The sequence below is a fragment of the Haematobia irritans genome, chromosome 3, assembly GCF_050003625.1.
Source record: "Haematobia irritans isolate KBUSLIRL chromosome 3, ASM5000362v1, whole genome shotgun sequence".
Lineage (NCBI taxonomy): Eukaryota > Metazoa > Arthropoda > Insecta > Diptera > Muscidae > Haematobia > Haematobia irritans.
The window spans coordinates 131,652,460-131,677,409 of NC_134399.1; the positions used below are offsets into that span (position 1 = coordinate 131,652,460).

General features: G+C 32.4%; 1 protein-coding gene across 5 annotated transcripts in view; it reads right to left on the bottom strand.

Moving 5' to 3' along the window:
- LOC142227924 (apoptosis-inducing factor 3) overlaps nt 1–23,881 on the bottom strand; it is a 45,630-nt gene extending 21,749 nt beyond the window's left edge. Inside the window, exons 1-2 of one of the 5 annotated variants that reach the window (XM_075298151.1) lie at nt 23,779–23,881; nt 22,723–23,097 (exon numbers count right to left, since the gene is read on the bottom strand). In XM_075298151.1, the coding sequence (XP_075154266.1) occupies nt 22,723–23,097; nt 23,779–23,872 (469 nt within the window). In that variant the 5' untranslated portion in view covers nt 23,873–23,881. Of the gene's footprint in view, nt 1–4,418; nt 4,669–22,722; nt 23,098–23,766 lie in introns of those variants that run through there. The other 4 variants (XM_075298150.1, XM_075298154.1, XM_075298153.1 and 1 more) reach the window with 4 other exon arrangements.
- Nucleotides 23,882–24,950: the final 1,069 nt, after the last annotated feature.

A 24,950-nucleotide genomic window follows, 5' to 3' on the forward strand; every position in this document is an offset into this window, starting at 1 on the left:
CAGACAATCCAGGTTCGAGTTACGGTATCGGACTTTTTTTTTATAAATTCGTAACCATTACGTTTTCAAAACATGACTCCTTGTCCTTGTTTTGACAACGCATGGTACTCACTGACTGCTATTTCATTATTGTTTTTCTTTTCGGTTTTCAATTAAGTAACTGTTAATTCAAGTTGATTTGGCGTGAAGTGTAATATCGACTAAATTAAGTTCCATGAACTTTTTATCAAGTCTTGTTAGACAAAATCAGATCGTAAAAACTAATCTCGAAGTTGACTACCTACATTTCACTGATTATGAATAAAATATTATTCCAAAATTTGGATATTTTGAAAAGTTATGTACTTTAGACAGATTCATTTCAATACCTTTCATTGACAGTACTACGCAAATATTTTTTTTTAATAATACGTGATGAAATTATAGTGCACTGAGAGAATGTTAAAAATCCTGGTATTCAAAATAAAGTTTCGTTCTATACTAAATATTCAAAATAAAGTTTCGTTCGTATACTTTCGCAGCACGTACAAATAATAATGAACAATATTTTATTTCAAATATGTTTTTCAGCTATTAAACTAAGTTAATTAAACTTAAGCTGAAGATAATTTGAATGTAGGCTATTTCATTTTTTAAGTTGTTTTTCTTTGTAATTAAGAATGTTAGTATTCTATATTTTTTGTGTATATTTGATCTCTTATCTTTATCTCTTATCTTAATAATTTATCTAAAAAGTTCCTTAAATATCGAGATATCTGGGCACATTTTTCATAGTGTTGTGGTATTAAGCATTATATTTAGGGTTGCCAGATGGACTGGAATGGGCTGGAATTTCCAGATTTTCTATGTCATGTCCAGTTACATGCTATTCAATAATATTTCCAGTTAAATATACTTTTGAAATAATTCATTCATATAATTCTCAATAAGAAGATATTTGAGTGTTAATTACTTTTAACCAGCACCCATTACACCCAGAGAGAGAAAGCGTAGTAACTCAAAATTTAAAAAATCTACCATTTTTGGTAGAATTCTATTGTGGTAATGTGCTAAAAGGCGACTGTTTACGCGTATGTAGCAGACAATCCAGGTTCGAGTTACGGTATCGGACTTTTTTTTTATAAATTCGTAACCATTACGTTTTCAAAACATGACTCCTTGTCCTTGTTTTGACAACGCATGGTACTCACTGACTGCTATTTCATTATTGTTTTTCTTTTCGGTTTTCAATTAAGTAACTGTTAATTCAAGTTGATTTGGCGTGAAGTGTAATATCGACTAAATTAAGTTCCATGAACTTTTTATCAAGTCTTGTTAGACAAAATCAGATCGTAAAAACTAATCTCGAAGTTGACTACCTACATTTCACTGATTATGAATAAAATATTATTCCAAAATTTGGATATTTTGAAAAGTTATGTACTTTAGACAGATTCATTTCAATACCTTTCATTGACAGTACTACGCAAATATTTTTTTTTAATAATACGTGATGAAATTATAGTGCACTGAGAGAATGTTAAAAATCCTGGTATTCAAAATAAAGTTTCGTTCTATACTAAATATTCAAAATAAAGTTTCGTTCGTATACTTTCGCAGCACGTACAAATAATAATGAACAATATTTTATTTCAAATATGTTTTTCAGCTATTAAACTAAGTTAATTAAACTTAAGCTGAAGATAATTTGAATGTAGGCTATTTCATTTTTTAAGTTGTTTTTCTTTGTAATTAAGAATGTTAGTATTCTATATTTTTTGTGTATATTTGATCTCTTATCTTTATCTCTTATCTTAATAATTTATCTAAAAAGTTCCTTAAATATCGAGATATCTGGGCACATTTTTCATAGTGTTGTGGTATTAAGCATTATATTTAGGGTTGCCAGATGGACTGGAATGGGCTGGAATTTCCAGATTTTCTATGTCATGTCCAGTTACATGCTATTCAATAATATTTCCAGTTAAATATACTTTTGAAATAATTCATTCATATAATTCTCAATAAGAAGATATTTGAGTGTTAATTACTTTTAACCAGCACCCATTACACCCAGAGAGAGAAAGCGTAGTAACTCAAAATTTTGAAATTTTCACTTTTCACACTGTAAAATTCTCTATTTTTTTACTTTTCTTTCATTAAAAAAAATGTCGTTATGTCTCTTTTCTTGTCTTCAGAGTTAATACTTTTTTATTAGTTTTTTTTTTGGTGCAATGGTTAGCATGCCCTCCTTGCATACACAAGGTCGTGGGTTCGATTCCTGCTTCGAGCGAACACCAAAAGTTTTTCAGCGGTGGATTATCCTACCTCAGTAATTATGGTGACATTTCTGAGGGTTACAAAGTTTCTCTAAGTGGTTTCACTGCAATGTGAAACGCCGTTCGGACTCGGCTATAAAAAGGAGGTCCCTTGTCATTGAGCTTAACATAGAATCTGGCAGCACTCAGTGATAAGAGAGAAGTTCACCAATGTGGTATCACAATGGACTGACCTAACCTAACCTATTAGTTGGAGTTACTACCCTTTTGTTTAATAGGTGTGATATTCATTATCTATAAGAACTGCATTAAACCTATTTTGGCTTTTTCTCTAAATTTAGTTTGTAAGAAAAGATTGAATTAAAAATATGTTCTCATTTTTTTTAATTTAATTAAATTTACTTTATTTTATTTATGTTTATGAAAATACTGAATTATAAATGTCTTGTTGTGTTTTTATTATTTATTTAAATATTTTAATAGTTTTATTCCTCATATTTGGATTAGATTTTTTTTAAATCCAGCCAACTTTTTCCAAAATTCCAGACAATGGGTCATTTGAATTTGGCAACCCTAATTATATTTCATCAATTAAGAATTCAAATTTTTATTTTGTTGCGGTCACGTAGGGGGAAAGTAAATCGCGTTTGCCCTGGTTTTTGTTATTAGTAATGCTATGTATTTTTAAACTTGGATATTTTTCATAAATAGTAAAAAATGTTCTTACAATTCATTTTGATATCCACCAACATTGCCAATATGTATACACCCAAAGAAATTTGTTAGTAGGGACAGCAGAAAAGTGTACTAAAACAGCAGAAAGTCTGCTGAAAAAGGGACAGCAGTCACTGTTTGCTGAAATAGCAAACATTTCCTGCTATTTTTTAAGCGCGATTACACTAAAAATGCTTTATTTTGGCTAAAACAAATAAAAATTTCAACTTAGGAGCTATCCTAACATAATTAAAACAATATTTTATGAATATGTATAGTATTTGGCCAAAAATCTGAATATTTATCGGATTGAGGCTAACAGCAAACAAAATGTTTGCGAACAGTCACTGTTTGCTGAAATAGCAAACATTTCCTGCTATTTTTTAAGCGCGATTACACTAAAAATGCTTTATTTTGGCTAAAACAAATAAAAATTTCAACTTAGGAGCTATCCTAACATAATTAAAACAATATTTTATGAATATGTATAGTATTTGACCAAAAATCTGAATATTTATCGGATTGAGGCTAACAGCAAACAAAATGTTTTAGGAGCTTGTAAGTATATTACTGTGCAAAAATATACCAAAAACTACTTTTGGTTCTTAAATATGCTTTGAGGAAACATTTATAACCTAAACACTTTTTAAATTGTTGTTCATTAGGCCCTGCAGTACAAAAATATAACAGCAAACATCGACTGCTGTTTTTACCAGACTTTTCTATGAGTGTAGCATAAATGTGACGAAATTGTTATGGTATTTGCAAAATATATATCTTCAAAATTAAAAATTAAAGCAATTTATATTTTTCGAATCTTTATTAAATTGTTTTTACATTATGTAAAAGAAGTCCATGTTTATCACAAATACAATATACTTTTCTTCCAAACCCAGAAAAAATTCCCAACGATGATGGTTGGTCTAACTTTTCGTTTGGGAGGAAATCATTTTGTTTTTTTGAGTGTATATACTTCATTTCTCCCATAACATTTTTTGCAATATGGTGGGTAGAAAAAACTTCGCAAACAGCACTCGTATTCAGGTGTTGAACAATTTAAATCTGCTTGCCACATGATTTCCATTTTACTCTCTCACACATTTCATTTTTTGCTCTCAAACATTCTTATCATCTCATTTACTTTGCAAATTCTTCATAACATTCCAATTTATAGACATTTATATCCACAAAATTTAATTAAGAATTTATCAACCGGTTTATTTAACCTTCATTAAAATAGGGTAGTTTGCAAAAAAAAAAACGAAAAAAAAACAAAAATAATAATTGAGACGTATTTAATTTGAATTTTGTTTGAGTAGCACCGCATAGTTATGGTCAAAACAATGCAATTCACTTCATTTAATCTACTAGCATTACATTTACACTTAAAATTTGACATGTTTAGGTAATAATATGTATAGAATTTGCGTAAAATTTTGAACAAACCCATATTAATCGATAAACAGACGTTGTTTTTGAAACTCGCCGCCTTCTTTACGGATGGTTGGTTGGTTAGTAGGTGGTTTGATGACTCAGTTATAAGAAACACTTACGTACGTTAATGTGTTTTTTTGTTTTGCGATAATGTCTAAAGACTATGAACGTGTCTACGCCAAGACGTTAAGTTTTTAACTAATCTATGTTGAATGGGTCTCTCTATACTTTAGTCACACAGTTTATGCGCCGGCTACAATAAACACAAAGCACACAAAGTTGTTGCATTTTCTCGTAGTTCTCCCCACCACTGATTCCCATTGAGTGGATTGTTGTTGGTCAGCTCTAAACATGTTTATTATTCATCTCTCATTTGCAAGCGGTTGTGTGCAGACTTGCCATATACATTTGCAAATTTAATTGCCATGGTAAAAGTTAATGTATCCCTAGAAATGTTATACACAGTCCGTTGTTAAACTAATGCTAAATTAAATTAAGTTTATGTTAAAAACATTATTTAGTTTTAGTTAATTTATTTTATTTTAGTTAATTTTTAAAATTGTTTAAGAAGTTTTCTCCATCTTAATGAAATTTTCTTTATTTCAAATATGTCTGAAAAATGTTATTAACTAAACTTGGGTATAAAATTCAATAAGTACACCTCTTAAAAATAGTAAGAATGAACTACGGTCTAAAAAATAAATATGGAATAAAATTTAGTTAAACTTTCGCACAAGGTAATTCTTCTTATAAAACAGTTCACTTTTTTCTTGTACACTTCTCGGAAATTGTTTGTAGTAAGGCCAAGCAAGTAGAGGCGAAAATTCGAGCGGAACGAATCTTAAAGGGTGATACGGTCAAAATTTGGTCAAGGGAAAACGCGTGTAAATCGGTGAAATCGTTTATTTAAAAAATCAAATTAAATTTCTTTTTCAAGTTCAATTAGTATAAAATTCAGGAAAAATATTCAGTTAGGCTTTCGCTTTTCCAAATCCGAATTGCCGGGCCTCACGCTTGACACCTGCCATCAGATTTTGTACAGCCACCTTGTCCACCTTCTTCGCCGCAGAAAGCCAGTTTGCCTTGAACTGCTGCTCGTCCCTAGCAGTTTTTTTGGTCTTCTTTAGGTTCCGCTTGACAATAGCCCAGTATTTCTTAATTGGGCGGAGCTCTGGCGTGTTGGGAGGGTTCTTGTCCTTGGGAACCACCTGCACGTTGTTGGCGGCGTACCACTCCATGGCCTTTTTACCGTAATTGCAAGATGCCAAATCCGGCCGAAACAGTACGGAACAACCGTGTTTCTTCAGGAAAAGCAGCAGACGTTTATTCAAACACTCTTTCACGTAAATTTCTTGGTTGACAGTCCCGGAATGCTGTTTTCAAGCTACAGGTACAGATGGCTTGCCAAACCAGATATTTCTTTGCGAACTTTGACAGTTTTATGTGCTTGAAAATATCTGCTACCTTTCCCCTTCCTTTTGCCGTATAAAACTCCTGTCCCGGAAGCTGCTTGTAGTCGGCTTTGACGTAGGTTTCGTCGTCCATTACCACGCAGTCAAACTTCGTCAGCATCGTCGTGTACAGCCTCCGGGATCGCGCTTTGGCCGTCGTATTTTGTTTATTATCGCGATTTGGAGTCACTACCTTCTTTTAAGTCGATAGTCCGGCTCGTTTTTTGGCTCGATGCACGGTTGTAGACGATACACCCAGCTTATTTGCGGCATCTCGGAGAGAGAGGTTAGGGTTTCGCTTGAAACTACCGGCACCTCTCTTTTTCGTCTCAGCGGCTTCCGGTTTTCGATTTCCCCCCGATCCAGACTTCCTGGCTGTCGACAAACGTTCCCCAAACACTTTAATTTGTAACGGTTGATTTTGGCAACTTTTAGCGATTTTGCCAGCTTTGCGTGCGAGTAGCTCGGATTTTCGCGATGCGCGAGCAAAATTTTGATACGCTGCTCTTCTTGCGTGAACGGCATTTTGACAACTGAAGAGTGAATTCCAAAATCAAAATAGGAGCAACATTCTACACACACACACCTTCAAAATGAGGGGTGTTCAGGTTTTTTAAATGCAAAATTGAAAGAAATACGTCAAGTTTATATTGACCAAATTTTGACCGTATCACCCTTTATATACTCTCCAGCTTGGATTATGGTCACAATTCTACTACCAAAAAATCGAGCGGGGCCGACTATATCATGCCCTAAATCACCTCTACTGTGGAGAGTATCATTGAAATAGGTTTCGGAAATAAACCGTATTTCCTTATTTAAGAAAATTAAGGGAACTTCTCGGAAATTGTTAGTAGTAGGGCCAAGAAAGTAGAGGCGAAAATTCGAGCGGAACGAATCTTATATACTCTCCAGCTTGGATTATGGTCAAAATTCTACTACAAAAAAATCGAGCGTGGCCGACTATATCATGCCATAAATCATCCCTACTGAATTAGTAAATATCGGAATATGTAGAGTATCATTGAAATAGGTTTCGGAAATAAACCATATTTCCTTATTTAAGAAAATTAAGGGTTGTATGTTTACGGGAGTTTTATCTCAATCTGATCACCTACAGATTTAGTAGGCCACTACTCCATTATTAAAAAGAGGAAATCGTTCAAACAACATGGGTAATATAGCCAAATTTGTGAAAATCGGGTAATATATTTATGAAAATCTAAATAAGATCGTCTAATATATCGACATTTGAAATTTGGGTAACATTGGTTAATAATAAGAGTATAACGGTCAAATTTGGGAAATTGGACGATGCATAAAAACGGAAGCTTTATCTAAATCTGAATCAATTTAGATGATAATTTGCATGTTTACCCTGCCAGCATTTCAAAGTTCCATTTCATCCTCATCGCTACCACAGACTCGTAAGTGACACTGCAACAATCGCCAACTGTGATGGTGGAAGCGTATGAAAAAGTATGAAATGCACATGACAGTATGTTATTTTGCCATCACTATTGTTACAAGAGCCATTTTATAATTTTGTGAAACACCAAGCCCAACTAGCTTCTTATAATTTATTTAAATAAAATCGATAATGAAGTGCTGAAAACATAGTTATTTCGCTTAAAATTGTAAAAGTTATGTTGGTGAACAATTTTTGACTTTCCAAATGGAATAAAGGGATTATTTTTAAGATATTTTACAGGGATTATTTTTAAGATATTTTACAGACATGCTGCCTCCATCGAGAATTAAAACAATGGCTGATAGACGCTGCAACATGTAACTTGCCACTTGTAAATCAACATAATTCTATTATTAATGAAAAAATTATGTTAAATGTGTTGTGATAGTGGTATAAATGTTATATTTATAAGAATTTATAAATGTTTAATCAAATTAATAAACATCTAAAGAATCGTGTTTTACTTGACCACAATGATTATTTTACAACTATCTTAAAATTCACTTTTTCTGATTGTTTGAAGGTGCTCTTATTGGCGTCGTTCTAAATGTATTGAAAAAGGCACTTAATAATTGCACTCATGCGATACTTTTGTTGTAGTAACTTGGCGTGGTACAACTCCTCAATAGTGACGGTGCTTTTCCGACGAGTTTTGGATGACGTATACGATTGTTTTCGATGTGGTGGGGATTCTCAGAAGCGCCGTCAAATTCAAAAAATGTTGACAGGGTAGGTGATACTATAGAAGATTAATTTGTGCCAGCATTGAGCAATATCGGTTAATAAATAGCTCAGCAAAAATGGAAGTTGTCCTAGAGGCACAACTTTAAAAGCACTTCCTAAAATGTCCTCCCAAACATGTTCTTGATTTTCACTCCACATGAAGTTCTTTTAATTTAAATTTTTATAACTCGCTTTTTTCATATTTTTTAATGGGCAATTTTATCTTGTTTTTTTGTTTCAAATAGGTAAAAACAGAGTAAGAATTGCTAAAATGGTGCAAATCATTTAAATTTGGTCAAACAAATTTTTAATGGGTAATTTTAATTTCTTTGTTTCAAATGGGTTAAAAACAGAATATGAATTAATAAAATAGTACAAATTATTTAAATTTGGTCAAAAAAATGCTAAATTCATTATAGAAAAATTGCGAATTTTTGAAAATATTTGAGGTTAAATGTCTCAGATAAGCGTTAGAATGCATACAAAATTATACAAATTATTTATTTGGCAAAATATTACAAAATTATTTTAATTCACATCTAAAACACTGAATTCGGATCACACCTTAAGAAAAGATGCAAATTCAGTGCAACGGCTGTTGGAATGGTGGACATCCGTCCTATGACAAGCCCACGTTAAATGCATGGCTTCTGTGCCAATTTCCCACCACTTCCACTACTTTTTTTGGCGACGCTCTTTTTTCTGGGAGGTGTATTAAGGCCAAATTTGGGAAAATCGGGCGATTAGTATATATGAGATCTATATCTAAGTCTGAACCGATTTCTATTACATTTGGCAGACTTAATTTATCTATAGAAGGTTACATTATGCCAACTTTGAGTAAGATCGGTTAGTTAATAATGATATTATGGCCAAATTTGGCAAAATCGGACGATACATATATATGAGAGCTAACCGATTTAGATTATATGTTGCAGGTTTGGTTGATATTATTGCCTTTCGGTGCTGAGCCATATATTATATTGTAAACTATATGAATTTTTGTTAATAATAATAAAAAAAACAAAAAAATGGGGGCATTATGGTCAAAAATAATATTATTAGAGCCAAATTTATGAAAATCGGGCGATACATATATATGGAGCTATATATAAATCTAAACCCATTTGGATGATATTTTGCAGGTTTGGTTGATAGCACATAAGGTTATCTTATGCTAAATTTGAGATCGGTTAATAAATACGGCTATTATGGTCAAATTTTGAAAAATAGGGCGATACATATATATGGGAGCTATATCTAAATCTGAACCGATTTCGACGAAATTTTGCATATTTAAAGGATTGTGAATTAAATTACTTTGTGCCAAATTTGACGATCGGTAGTAAAGAGACCCAATGTGACCCCATTTGTCGAAATTGGGCGATACATGTATGTAGGAGCTATATCTAAATTCGATCCGATTTTTTCAAAATTCAATAACGTTCGTCTTTGTACCAAAAACACGCCATGTACAAAATTTCATCAAAATCGGTTAATTATTGCGATCTAGATTTTCATAAAGCGTTGTAAAAACAAGTATATACAGCACTAAGTTCGGCCGAGCCGAATCTTAAATACCCACCACCATGAACCAAATATAAGGGTTTCCTTTGAAATTTCAGGAGGGCTTGAGGACTTGAGGACCCTTCCCGAAGATAAATTTAAAGATTTCACCTATGAGGACTATATCAGATTCTGGATTTATAAGAACCATTTTTGTTTGAGTTTTAGAGGAATCATTAACATCTCTTGTAAGTGTGCAAGAAAATTATAAAATAACGTCTTGATTTGAAATCTTAAATCTGTAGAAGTAAAATCTGGAAATTTTACATTGAGTTTCAAGCAATTTTCATGATCAGTGCGCCTTCTACACCCTCAAGAAGTGAAGTCGGTCTATTTGGAGGCATTACCAAATGGACCGATAAAAACTTAATCCGATACACGTTTTTGTGAGCCTAAAATACCAGAATATTTACAATTTCAGGCAAATCAGATAAAAACTACGATTTCTAGAAACCCAAGGAGTTAAATCGGGAGATCGTTCTTATGGGGGCTATACTAAAATATGGACCGATACTCACCGTTTTCGGCACACCTCTTTATGACCCGAAAATACCTCTAGATTTCCAATTTCAGGCAAATAGGATAAAAACTTCGGATTCTGGAGGCCCAAGAAATAAAATCGGAAAAATCGGTCTATATGGGGGCTATACCAAAATATGGACCGATACTAACCGTTTTCGGCACACCTCTTTATGGTCCTAAAATACCTCTAGATTTCCAATTTCAGACAAATTGGATAAAAGCTACGGTTTCTATAAGCTCAAGACCCCAAATCGGGACGTCTTTTTATATGGGGACCATACCAAAACATGGACCGATACTAACAATTTTTGGCACACATATTTGTGGTCCTACAATACCTCTAGATTTCCAATTTCAGGAAAATTGAATAAAAACTGCGGTTCCTATAAGCCCAAGAAGTAAAATCGGGAGATGGGTCTATATGGGGGCTATACCAAAATATGGACCGATACTCACAATTTTTGGCACACGTATTTGTGGTCCTACAATACCTCTAACTACGATTTCTATAAGCCCAAGACCACAAATCGGGAGGTCGGTTTATATGGGGACTATATCAAAACCTGGACCGATATAGCCCATCTTCGAACTTGACCTGCCTGCAGACAAAAGACGAGTTTGTGCAGTTGTTCAGCACGATTGCTTCATTATTGAAGACTCTAGCGTGATTATATATATATATATATATATATATATATATATATATATATATATATATATATATATATATATATATATATATATATATATATATATATATATATATATATATATATATATATATATATATATATATATATATATATATATATATATATATATATATATATATATATATATATATACACCCTCAAAAAAAATCGCTTCTCTAACATATGTTCCAAACATATTTTGCAGGAAGCACACATATTATTGGATACCGCCGAAACATTAATATGTTTGTTTTATGTGAGCATATTATATGTTTGGAAGCATTTTGAGTCCAAAAATTGTATATGCTTGGAATAATTCCCCAAAGAAGATTATGTTCATTCCCTCACATATTTTTAACTTCCACGAAATTTTTGAGTTCTTCGCATCTTTTTCTGTAATACAAATATGCTGTTTTTTTTTTTTTCAAATGTCTATTTTCTTGGTTCCGAATGTCTATTCTCTTTATTCCGAATACTCCATCTACTATTCAAATTAAATAATATTTAGACTTAAGCATACCAAATTTTTGGCCATATTATAAAACAGTTTTCCGAAACAACATACAAGCGGTTTCACACAAATTGCTCTCATTTCATTCTCTCGCTGTGTTATGTTGATATCTTTTTATTCAACCCTCCCGGTTTCCATCTCTATTTCTTTCTCTATACTAACTCTCTCTCTGTCGCTCTCTGAATAAAGTATCACAACATATATATGTTTACTCGAAATTTGTAAATTTATATACGTTTACATTCACGCATATTATTTTTATGAAACATTCATGCCCCAAACATAATATATTCTAACATATTAACATATGTGTCCCAAACATTCTGTGTTAGTTTAGGAACATTACATGTTTGCACTTAAATATATTGTGTTTAAAAATTGTGCCCGAAACACATTTTGTTTATATCGGAACATATGAAAAACATATTTTTCTAACAGTGTATATATATATATATATATATATATATATATATATATATATATATATATATATATATATATATATATATATATATATATATATATATATATATATATATATATATATATATATATATATATATATATATATATATATATATATATATATATATATATATATATATATATATATATATATATATATATATATATATATATATATATATACTTTATATAGTCGGAAATCGATATTTCGATGTGTTACAAACGGAATGACAAACTTATTATACCGCCGTCACCATTCTATGCTGGTGGGTATAATAACGAAAATTTACTAACATTATTGGATTTTTTATTATCTTTTGCGAAATTCGTTCTTCTTAAAATTAGCAAAACAAATGTTTTATTTTTTATCTAAATTTTATTACAATTGCCGATATCACAAAAATAAGTAAATGTATATTGTGTTCATTCAACCTCTTTAATTGTCCAATGTTCTGGCAACTCTGTTATTCATGTCTGTAATTTCCCAAAGCTAAAAGGGGTTGATTTTGCTTGTAGGCAACAGATGTTTATATCAACTGTCAATTTAGTCGTCTTGCTTACGACTCTCCCGTTGGCTTACCAACCAGCAATAGTGGACAATATCTGAGTTTCGTGAAATAATAAAATTGTCGAATGTTTTATTATTGGTACATGTCAATTACTAAAGTGTAATTACTCTAAAAAACTACAACATGTTAACCCTCGATAGGAATGAGTTTTATGCTTTGGAGGTCACACCAATGCTGTTTAAATCCACGAAAAAAGTTAGAATATTGATATTTTGGCCTAACCATATATTTGTTTCGTATGGAAGAATACTTTTTTGTGCGTAGTTCATTGCAACATAATTGCAATAAATGTTAATGCTGGTTGTGAGACATAATGAATAGGTTCTATCTAGAGTTGTGTACGTGACTCGAAATATTCGTGACTCATGGCAAAGTTAATTGCATGAGTTCGCATTAAAGTGAGTAGTGTCAGAAGAAAATTGCAATAGATTTGAATATTCATCGTATCAGATTTTTAATAACTATAGGCATTGCCTACTACTTCCAGATACATTAGAAACAACTTTTCAAATTGGAATAAACCAATTGGCCCCGTTAAGACAACGGTTGGCATAGTTGGTAGAATTCTACCAAAAATGGGTTTTTTTAAATTGTTTGGTAGATTCTGAAAAATATTCCTCTCCAACTAATATGTACTTCATAATTAATAAATTGTGTATAGAAATAAGATTTTGATAAAATTTTCTACAGAAATAAAATTTTGAAAAAATTTTCTACTATATTCGTTGTTTTGATCTCAGCTTAAAAACCATTGCGTTGATTAAACTACTATAGTATAAAATGAAATTTTGACAAAATTTCATTGTGCAAACATTGTGCAAAAATTTTCTATAGAAATAAAATTTTGACAAAATTTTCTATAGAAATAAAATTTTGACAAAATTTTCTATAAAAATAACATTTTGACAAAACTATAAATAGAAATAAAATTTTGCAAACATTTTCTATAGAAATAAAATTTTGCAAAAATTTTCTACAGAAATAAAATTGTTCACAAAATTTTCTACAGAAATACAATTTTGCAAACATTTTTATAGAAATAAAATTTTGAAAAAAATTTTCTATAGAAATAAAATTTTAACAAAATTTTCTATTAAAATAAAATTTTGACAAAATTATAAATAGAAATAAAATTGTGCAAACATTTTTCTACCAAAAAATTGATTTTTTTTTAATTGTTTGGTAAATTCTGAAAAATATTCCTCTCCAACTAAGATGTACTTCATAATTAATAAATTGTGTATAGAAATAAGATTTTGATAAAATTTTCTACAGAAATAAAATTTTGAAAAAATTTTCTACAGAAATACAATTTTGCAAACATTTTTTATAGAAATAAAATTTTGAAAAAATTTTCTATAGAAATAAAATTTTGACAAAATTTTCTATAAAAATAAAATTTTGACAAAATTATAAGTAGAAATAAAATTTTGCAAACATTTTCTATGGAAATAAAATGTTGACAAAATTTTCTATAGAAATAAAATTTTGACAACTTTTTACTTTTTGGAAATAAAATTTTGACAAAATTTTCTATAGAAAAAAAAAAATTTGCTAAAATTTTCTATAGAAATAATGTTTTGCAAAATTTCTCTATAGTAATTAAATTTTGAGAAAATTTTCTATTGAAATAAGACTTTGCAAAATTTTTTTATAGCAATAAAATTTGACAAAATTGTCTCTAGAAACACAATTTTTACAAGAATTCCATACAATTAAAATTGTTCAAAAATTTTCTACAAAAAATATTCCTCTCCAACTAGGATGTACTTCATAATTAATAAATTGTCTATAGAAATAAGATTTTGATAAAATTTTCTACAGAAATACAATTTTGACAAAATTTTCTACTATATTCGTTGTTTTGATCTCAGCTTAAAAACCATTACGTTGATTAAACTACAAGAGTATAAAACAAAATTTTGACAAAATTTTCTACAGAAATAACATTGTGCAAACTTTTTTATAGAAATAAAATTTTGACAAAATGTTCTATAAAAATAAAATTTTGACAAAATTTTTTTATAAAAATACAATTTTGACAAAATTATAAATAGAAATAAAAAGTTGACAAAATTATAAATAGAAATAAAATTTTGCAAACATTTTCTATAGAAATAAAGTTTTGCAAACATTTTTTATAGAAATAAAATTTTGAAAAAATTTTCTATAGAAATAAAATTTTGACAAAATTTTCTATAAAAATAAAATTTTGACAAAATTATAAATATAAATAAAATTTTGACAAAAATATAAATAGAAATAAAATTTTGCAAACATTTTCTATGAAAATAAAATGTTGATAAAAATTTCTAAATGGTGATACGGTCAAAATTTGGTCAATATAAACTTGACGTATTTCTTTCAATTTTGCATTTAAAAAACCTGAACACCCCTCATTTTGAAGGTGTGTGTGTGTAGAATGTTGCTCCCATTTTGATTTTGGAATTCACTCTTCAGTTGTCAAAATGCCGTCCAAGCAAGAAGAGCAGCGTATCAAAATTTTGCTCGCGCATCGTGAAAATCCGAGCTACTCACTCAAAGCTGGCAAAATTGCTAAAAGTTGCCAAATCAACCGTTAAAAATGTAATTAAAGTGTTTGGGGAACGTTTGTCGACATTCAGGAAGTCTGGATCGGGGGGAAATCGAAAACCGGAAGCCGCTGAGACGACAAAGAGAGTTGCCGGTAGTTTCAAGCGAAACCCTAACTTCTCTCTCCGAGATGCCGCAAATAAGCTGGGTGTATCGTCTACAACCGTGCATCGAGCCAAAAAACGAGCCGGACTATCGACTTACAAGAAGGTAGTGACTCCAAATCGCGATGATAAACAAAATACGACGGCCAAAGCGCGATCCCGGAAGGTGTACACGACGATGCTGACGAAGTTTGACTGCGTGGTAATGGACGACGAAACCTACGTCAAAGCCGACTACAAGCAGCTTCCGGGACAGGAGTTTTATACGGCAAAAGGAAAGGGAAAGGTAGCAGATATTTTCAAGCACATAAAACTGTCAAAGTTCGCAAAGAAATATCTGGTTTGGCAAGCCATCTGTACCTGTGGCTTGAAAAACAGCATTCCGGGACTGTCAACCAAGAAATTTACGTGAAAGAGTGTTTGAATAAACGTCTGCTGCTTTTCCTGAAGAAACACGGTTGTTCCGTACTGTTTCGGCCGGATTTGGCATCTTGCAATTACGGTAAAAAGGCCATGGAGTGGTACGCCGCCAACAACGTGCAGGTGGTTCCCAAGGACAAGAACCCTCTCAACACGCCAGAGCTCCGCCCAATTGAGAAATACTGGGCTATTGTCAAGCGGAACCTAAAGAAGACCAAAAAACTGCTAAGGACGAGCAGCAGTTCAAGGCAAACTGGCTTTCTGCGGCGAAGAAGGTGGACAAGGTGGCTGTACAAAATCTGATGGCAGGTGTCAAGCGTGAGGCCCGGCAATTCGGATTTGGAAAAGCGAAAGCCTAACTGAATATTTTTCCTGAATTTTATACTAATTGAACTTGAAAAAGAAATTTAATTTGATTTTTTAAATAAACGATTTCACAGATTTACACGCGTTTTCCCTTGACCAAATTTTGACCGTATCACCCTTTATAGAAATAAAATTTTGACAACTTTTTACTTTTTGGAAATACAATTTTGACAAAATTTTGTATAGAAATAAAAATTTGCAAAATTTTTCCTAATTAATTAAGTTTTGATAAAATTTTCTATTGAAATAAAATTTGAATTTGTCTCTAGAAACACAATTTTGACAAGAATTCCATACAAATAAAATTGTTCAAAAATTTTCTATAGAAATAAAACTTTGCGAAGATTTTTCTATAGGAATAAAATTTTGCAAAATTTCTATAGAAATAAAATTTTGACAAAATTTTCTATAGAAATATAATTTTACAAAAATTTTTATAGAAATAAAATTTTGACAAAATTTTATATATAAATACAATCTTGACAATATTTTCTATAGAACTAAAATTTTGCAAAGTTTCTATAGAAATAAAATTTTGACAAAGTTTTCTATAGAAATAAAATTTTTGCAAAAATTTTCTATAGAAATACAATCTTGATAAAATTTTTTATAGAAATAAAATTATGCAAAAATTTCTATAGCACTAAAATTTTGCAAACAAATTTTATAGAAATAAAATTTTGCAAAAATTTTCTATAGAAATAAAATTTTGCAAATATTATCTATAGAAATAAAATTTTGCAAAAATTTTCTATGGAAGTAAAATTTGCAAAAATTGTCTATAGAAATAACATTTTGACAAACTTTTCTGTAGGAAAAAAATTTACAAAATATTCTATAGAAATAAAATTTTGACAACATTTCCTAAAGAAGTTTTTCTGTGGTAAAATTTTCTCTATATTTCGGTAGATTATTTTTGATTAGAGGAACATGTTCTATTGACGCTAAAAAAATTTCTTTCAATGCAAACAAAAAAGTTAAATCGCTTATCATAAACTATTATAGAAGAAAGGGAAATTTCGTTTGTCTAAAATTTCGTACCGGAGGCAAGAATTTTTTCGTTGTGGGTTTAGTAAAAGTCATATAGTGAACTACTGACTGATGACAACCGACTACTTCTATGCCTATAGGGATAGTAGAGAATGTGTTAACGATAAGAAATTTTTAAGGCCAGTTGATGGGTTTCACCCTCCTGGTGATGAAAAAAATATGCTCATCTCTGTATTTATTGGGAATCTGGTCTATGAGCGCTCATCGTACGTGATTTAAGAATAATGCTTAATCTTTAAATGCTCACTGTATCCTTTAAGATACAAGCACTATGTTTACAAAAATAACAAAAAAAAAATTAGAAAAAAATGTGCTATGCAGATGTTCTTTTTACCATTTTGCATATTATATATTTGTTTCGGAGGAATCGGCATTCTTGTACATTTCAGGGTGAAGTGTTATTAAAACATTGCTCACGTGCATATCTCTTTTACAACCATGTGGTGCTGTTCTATCTCTCACTTCGTACATATACAGTAAAGCCTTTCAGAAGTGGACACCCACGATCGCCTAAAATTTCTACTTTTGAGAGGGACCCGCTTTTAAGATTGTTTAAGTTTGAGAGGTTTCACTGTACTTTATAAAAAAAAAAAAATAATTTGTGACATGGCTTGCTCTCCGGTATAAATTATAAACATTTTACGTTGTCGTCTTTAGTTCATATTGATGAAAACAAAATCTTTTTGGTTTGGCGAATGCACATTCCCCTCAAGCCCTCTAAAGAAATTAGTGATATTTCTTTCGTTCCATTGGGCAAAACCTTTATTTTCCTTAATTTCTCAAATAAAAATAGTTTTGCATTATTAATGAGTTGGTCATGTACACGTTTTGTCCATTAGAAACTACCTCTCCCAATGAAGTTTTCATTGAACAAATACAAATTGAAATTTGCTTTATGACTCAATAGAAGGTACTTTTTTAATGTACATAAAGGGTGATTTGTTAAGAGCTTGATAACTTTTTTAAAAAAAAAAAACGCATAAAATTTGCAAAATCTCATCGGTTCTTTATTTGAAACGTTAGATTGGTCCATGACATTTACTTTTTGAAGATAATTTCATTTAAATGTTGACCGCGGCTGCGTCTTAGGTGGTCCATTCGGAAAGTCCAATTTTGGGCAACTTTTTCGAGCATTTCGGCCGGAATAGCCCGAATTTCTTCGGAAATGTTGTCTTCCAAAGCTGGAATAGTTGCTGGCTTATTTCTGTAGACTTTAGACTTGACGTAGCCCCACAAAAAATAGTCTAAAGGCGTCAAATCGCATGATCTTGGTGGCCAACTTACCGGTCCATTTCTTGAGATGAATTGTTCTCCGAAGTTTTCCCTCAAAATGGCCATAGAATCGCGAGCTGTGTGGCATGTAGCGCCATCTTGTTGAAACCACATGTCAACCAAGTTCAGTTCTTCCATTTTTGGCAACAAAAAGTTTGTTAGCATCGAACGATAGCGATCGCCATTCACCGTAACGTTGCGTCCAACAGCATCTTTGAAAAAATACGGTCCAATGATTCCACCAGCGTACAAACCACACCAAACAGTGCATTTTTCGGGATGCATGGGCAGTTCTTGAACGGCTTCTGGTTGCTCTTCACTCCAAATGCGGCAATTTTGCTTATTTACGTAGCCATTCAACCAGAAATGAGCCTCATCGCTGAACAAAATTTGTCGATAAAAAAGCGGATTTTCTGCCAACTTTTCTAGGGCCCATTCACTGAAAATTCGACGTTGTGGCTCGTTAGTAAGTCTATTCATGATGAAATGTCAAAGCATACTGAGCATCTTTCTCTTTGACACCATGTCTGAAATCCCACGTGATCTGTCAAATACTAATGCATGAAAATCCTAACCTCAAAAGAATCACCCTTTATATGCCATGGTTAACAGAAATGTGATATTCAACACGCAATCTCCCTTCTTTCATTTCAGGATACTTGAGGAGGGTTCTTAACTAAGGACAACCTACATACCACCGAATTGAGGTCAGACATTTTAATCGATAATCCTTTGTATAAATACATATAAGAAATGACAAAATATTGACAAAACTATCCAGAGATAGTGAATTAAAGGACGAAAGAGGTAGGTCACTAATTATTCATTAAGCTATTTCACAGCGAAAGTTCAATATTAATATACAAATATTTTAAAGAAAAATACTTTTTTTTTGTCAAGTGTAAAAATTATCTAGCGTGCTATACAAAGAAAACAAGTATATTCGGCCGTAAGTTCGGCCAGGCCGAATCTTATGTACCCTCCACCATGGATTGCATTGAAACTTGTACTAAAGACTGTCATCCACAATCGAATTACTTGGGTTGCGGTAACACTTGCCGAGGCATCTTAAAACTTCTTAACACCGACTTCTCAATTGTAAGTTAGTCCATACGGGGTAGGTTAGGTTAGGTTAGGTTATGTGGCAGCCCGATGTATCAGGCTCACTTAGACTATTCAGTCCATTGTGATACCACATTGGTGAACTTCTCTCTTATCACTGAGTGCTGCCCGATTCCATGTTAGGCTCAATGATAAGGGACCTCCTTTTTATAGCCGAGTCCGAACGGCGTTCCACATTGCAGTGAAACCACTTAGAGAAGCTTTGAAACCCTCAGAAATGTCACCAGCATTACTGAGGTGGGATAATCCACCGCTGAAAAACTTTTTGGTGTTCGGTCGAAGCAGGAATCGATCCCACGACCTTGTGTATGCAAGGCGGGCATGCTAACCATTGCACCACGGTGGCTCCGTCCATACGGGGTATATATAAAACAAAAAAAAAGCCGATTAAATACGTATAAAATTCAGTTTGACAAAATTTTCTATAGAAATAAAGTTTTGACAAAATTTTATGTAGAAATAAAATTTTGACAAAATTTTCTATAGAAATAAACTTGACAAAATTTTATATAGTAATAAAAGTTTGACAAAATTTTGTACAGTAATAAAATTTTGACAAAATTTTCTATAGAAATAAAATTTTGACAAAATTTCTATAGAAATAAAATTTTAACAAAATTTTCTATAGAAATAAAATTTTGACAAAATTTTCTATAGAAATCAAATCTTGACAAAATTTTGTATAGTAATAAAATTTTGACAAAATTTTCTGTAGAAGTAAAATTTTGACAAAATTTTCTATAGAAATAAAATCTTGACAAAATTTTATATAGTAATAAAATTTTGACAAAATTTTCCATAGTAGTAAAATTTTGAAAAAAATTTTCTATAGAAATAAAATTTTGGTACATTATTTTTGGGGATCGGCTATATTTATCTATAGACCGATATGGACCAATTTTGGCATTGTTGTTAGAGGCCATATATTGGCGCAATGTACTAAATTTCACCACGTACCAAATTTCAACCAGATCGGATGAATTTTGCTCCTCCAAGAGCTCCGGAGGTCAAATCTGGGGTTCGGTTTAAATGGGGGTTATATATAAGACCGGTATGGACCAATATACCAACACTACATACCAAATTTCAACCGGATCGGATGAATTTTGCTCATCTATGAGGCTCCGGAGGTCAAATCTGGGGATCGGTTTATATGGGGGCTATTTATAATTATGGGCCGATGTGAATCAATTTTTGCGTGGTTGTTACAGACCATATCATGTACCAAATTTCAGCCCGATCGGATGAAATTTGCTTCTCTTAGAGGATCCGCAAGCCAAATCGGAGGATCGGTTTATATGGGGGCTATATATAATTATTGGCCGATATGGACCAATTTTTGCATATTTGTTAGAGACCATATACTAACACCATGTACCAAATTTCAACCGGATCGGATGAATTTTGCTCATCTATGAGGCTCCGCAAGCCAAATCTGGGGATCGGTTTATATGGGGGCTATACGTAAAAGTGGACCGATATGGCCCATTTACAATACCATCCGACCTACATCAATAACAACTACTTGTACCCAGTTTCAAGTCGATAGCTTGTTTCGTTCGGAAGTTAGCGTGATTTCAACAGACGGACGGACGGACATGTACAGATCGACTCAGAATTTCACCGCGACCCAGAATATATATACTTTATGGGGTCTTAGAGCAATATTTCGATGTGTTACAAACGGAATGACAAAGTTAAAATACCCCCATCCTATGGTGGAGGGTATAAAAATATTCAATAAAAAATTAAATTATTCAACAAATTTTTTAATTCAAATAAAAATCAATCAAAACAAGTATATACGGCCGTAAGTTCGGCCAGGCCGAATCTTATGTACCCTCCACCATGGATTGCGTAGAAGAATTTTGCTCTTCCAAGGTGCTCCGGAGGTCAAATCTGGGGATCGGTTTATATGGGTTTATGGACCGATATCGACCAATTTTTGCATGGGTGTTTGAGGCCATATATTAACATCACGTACCAAATTTCAACTGAATCAGATGAATTTTGGTCTTCTAAGAGGCTCCGGAGGTCAAATCTGGTGATCGGTTTATATGGGGGCTATATATAATTATGAACCGATATGGACCAATTTTTGCATGGTTGTTAGAGACCATATACTAACACCATGTACCAAATTTCAGTCGGATCCGATGAAATTTGCTTCTCTTAGAGGCTCCGCAAGCCAAATCGGGGGATCGGTTTATATGGGGGCTATATATAATTATGGACCGATGTGAACCAATTTTTGCATGGTTGTTAAAGACCATATACTAACACCATGTACCAAATTTCAGCCGGATCGGATGAAATTTGCTTCTCTTAGAGGCCTTGCAAGCCAAATTTGGGGGTCCGTTTATATGGGGACCATTTGCAATACCATCCGACCTACATCAATAACAACTACTTGTGCCAAGTTTCAAGTTGATAGGTTAGGTTAGGTTAGGTTATGTGGCAGCCCGATGTATCAGGCTCACTTAGACTATTTAGTCCATTGTGATACCACAGTGGTGAACTTCTCTCTTATCACTGAGTGCTGCCCGATTCCATGTTAAGCTCAATGACAAGGGACCTCCTTTTTATAGCCGAGTCCGAACGGCGTTCCACATTGCAGTGAAACCACTTAGAGAAGCTTTGAAACCCTCAGAAATGTCACCAGCATTACTGAGGTGGGATAATCCACAGCTGAAAAACTTTTTGGTGTTCGGTCGTAGTAGGAATCGAACCCACGACCTTGTGTATGCAAGGCGGGCATGCTAACCATTGCACCACGGTGGTTTCAAGTCGATAGCTTGTTTCGTTCGGAAGTTAGCGTGATTTCAACAGACCGACGGACGGACGGACGGACATGCTCAGATCGACTCAGAATTTCACCACGACCCAGAATATATATATACTTTATGGGGTCTTAGAGCAATATTTCGATGTGTTACAAACGGAATGACAAAGTTAATATACCCCCCATCCTATGGTGGAGGGTATAAAAATATTCAATAAAAAATTAAATTATTCAACAAATTTTTTAATTCAAATAAAAATCAATCAAAAAAATTAATGGTATCAATTAATTTTTAATTGATACTATCATTTCTGTGATTGAAGACATTTAAATTAAAAATTAATTGGGTCGATTAATTTCGTGAATGAAGACCAAAAATATTTTTGTCTGCTATTACATATATTCTAGAAGTATATTCACTACAATACTGAAGTTTCGGCTCAAAGTGAATAGAATATTTGGGTATGACTAAGCTTTTATTTAAATTTATTCATTTATCTCTCATACTATATTCACAAGAAAATACCAGGTTTGAAAATAATTTTTATGACTAATGGTTTCAATTCGTTATAAAGCGGAGTTGGACAAAACGTCCAGATCACTAAAACTAGATTGAACACATTTTTGTTGGTATTTACCATTTTCCTCTGGTCGATTTGAACAGGCATCATTTGTGGTTACATATTCTTTGCAATTTATGGAGCCCATAGCGACGAAAGAACGTGTCTGTATTCGGTTTATTGGCCTTAAGAGTTGTTGATGATGTGGTTGTTGTTGTTGTAGATATGGCAGCTGTTTGAGATGACGCAATGACCTTGTAAAATAATTCACAATGAAATTGTGAGGTCGTTGCCGGCAATATCCCCACCACCACAACAATGCACTTGAGTTAGAAATATGAAACCTGTTGATTGTAATTTTGATAGTTTTGTTGTTTTTGTCGGTTTGGAGATTGTAAGCGTATACTTTGTTTGTTGGTTTGTTTGGAATTTTTTTGTATTTTTCACTTGGACCTGCAATAGAAAAACCTCGGTCTAGAGATAGATATCTTTTAACAGTTTTTTTTTGTGGCTTTAAAAGATTATATTCCTTTGTAACTTTGCCCTTTATTTGGAAAACTTTTGATGTACACTGTAAACTTCACTCTATGATGGCTAGGCACAATTTTAATGATAGCGGGACTTAAGGGGAGGTATGATGTTGTACACCTTGATAAGATTTGTTTCGTTTTTTTTGCAAGATGTGACAAATAAACAAAGCGGTGAATTGGAAAGAGGGAAGGGGAGTCAATATTATTGGTGTTGGGTTTAATTAGTTAGCTGCAAACGCTTGACATATAATTAATTTTGGAGTTTTATGGTTTGTTGTTTATGGTGTTGCTACGCTACATATGCTAGAGACAAATACTGATTGTAAATCACTAATAAAACACAAACGAAAATTAATTTTGTCACCACATTTGGCTTTTAATTAAGTGATGAATAATTTTATTAACAGAAACTAGATTGCACTCGTATTGAAAAACAAATGACAACTCTTTTCATGCTCGATAGCAACTACCGTTACAAAATAAGCGTCATTGTTGGTTGGTAATGAATAAAGAGAAGAATACATGCATTGCGTGGTTTTTATAAATAATGATCCATCTGGTTCAAACAAATCACGGCGCTTACATTACATACGAAAATACACACCGACTACAACCGACTGTTCGACCAACTCGATTTGTAAGCACTTTACGACTGACTTCGATATTGGCCTGTGAATATGCATTTGCCCGCCAAACATTCTCTGGCCAAGATATTCACTTGCTCACACAATTAGACGCAATAAAAGCAAGCAGTATGTATTATATGTACGTGATAACACTATAGAAAGTTCGAATATGGCCAACATATTTTTATGAGATTTATGGCCAGTTTCTCATCCTCCGATTAATTTTAACCGGTGGATAGACCTCCGGTTAGTAAAATTTTTGTATGGGATCAGCTGTTTTATCGACACGATAAATAATAACAAGACATTGAGAAACTGGTCCTTAGACATACAATTAATTGTAAATTGTATAGGGCAATGAGTGTGTATAGGGCAATGAGTGTGTATACTACAGTGAAAAAAAATATTTTCATGATATTAAAACAAATAATGAAATTTTAATTTAAAACAAGTATATACGGCCGTAAGTTCGGCCAGGCCGAAGCTTATGTACCCTCCACCATGGATTGCGTAGAAACTACACGCAAAAAAATAATTCTTTCGTCCCAAACGAAATTTTAGACAAACAAAGTTCGTTTCTCATTTGCTTTTCGCTGTAAGGAAGTGTATTTGGAAGAAAAGTATATACTTTTTGTGATAAACGTTTATTCTTTTCATTTTTTGCATGGATGTAAAAAGGATGTAAAAACACTTTCATAAAGACAAACTCAAAAAAAACATTGTTTTCTTGCTAATTGCATTTTCCCTCACATCTTCTCACATCCACGAGGTTTTTTAGTTCTTAACACCTTTTCCTGTAATACCAACAATGTAGAAGAAATTATACGATTTTATAAATTTTTAATTTTTTTTTTACCTTTCGCCTGGACGGAGAATCTAACCGCGGACCATGCACTTTGTAAGCCAACACACTAACCACTGAGCTATGTACCTGTTATGGTCATCAATAGATAATTATCCATATAAGTTATATTTATATAGCATAGCTTGCGGCGCCCACGAACCGAATAAACAAAGTTTATTTAACAGAAACAAACATTTAGTTTGGCACCGTGGAGCAGTGGTTGCTACGTCCGACTTGCATGCCAAGGGTCGTGGGTTCGATCCCTGCTTCGACCAAAGTTTTTTTTGTTTTGTTTTTTTTTTACAT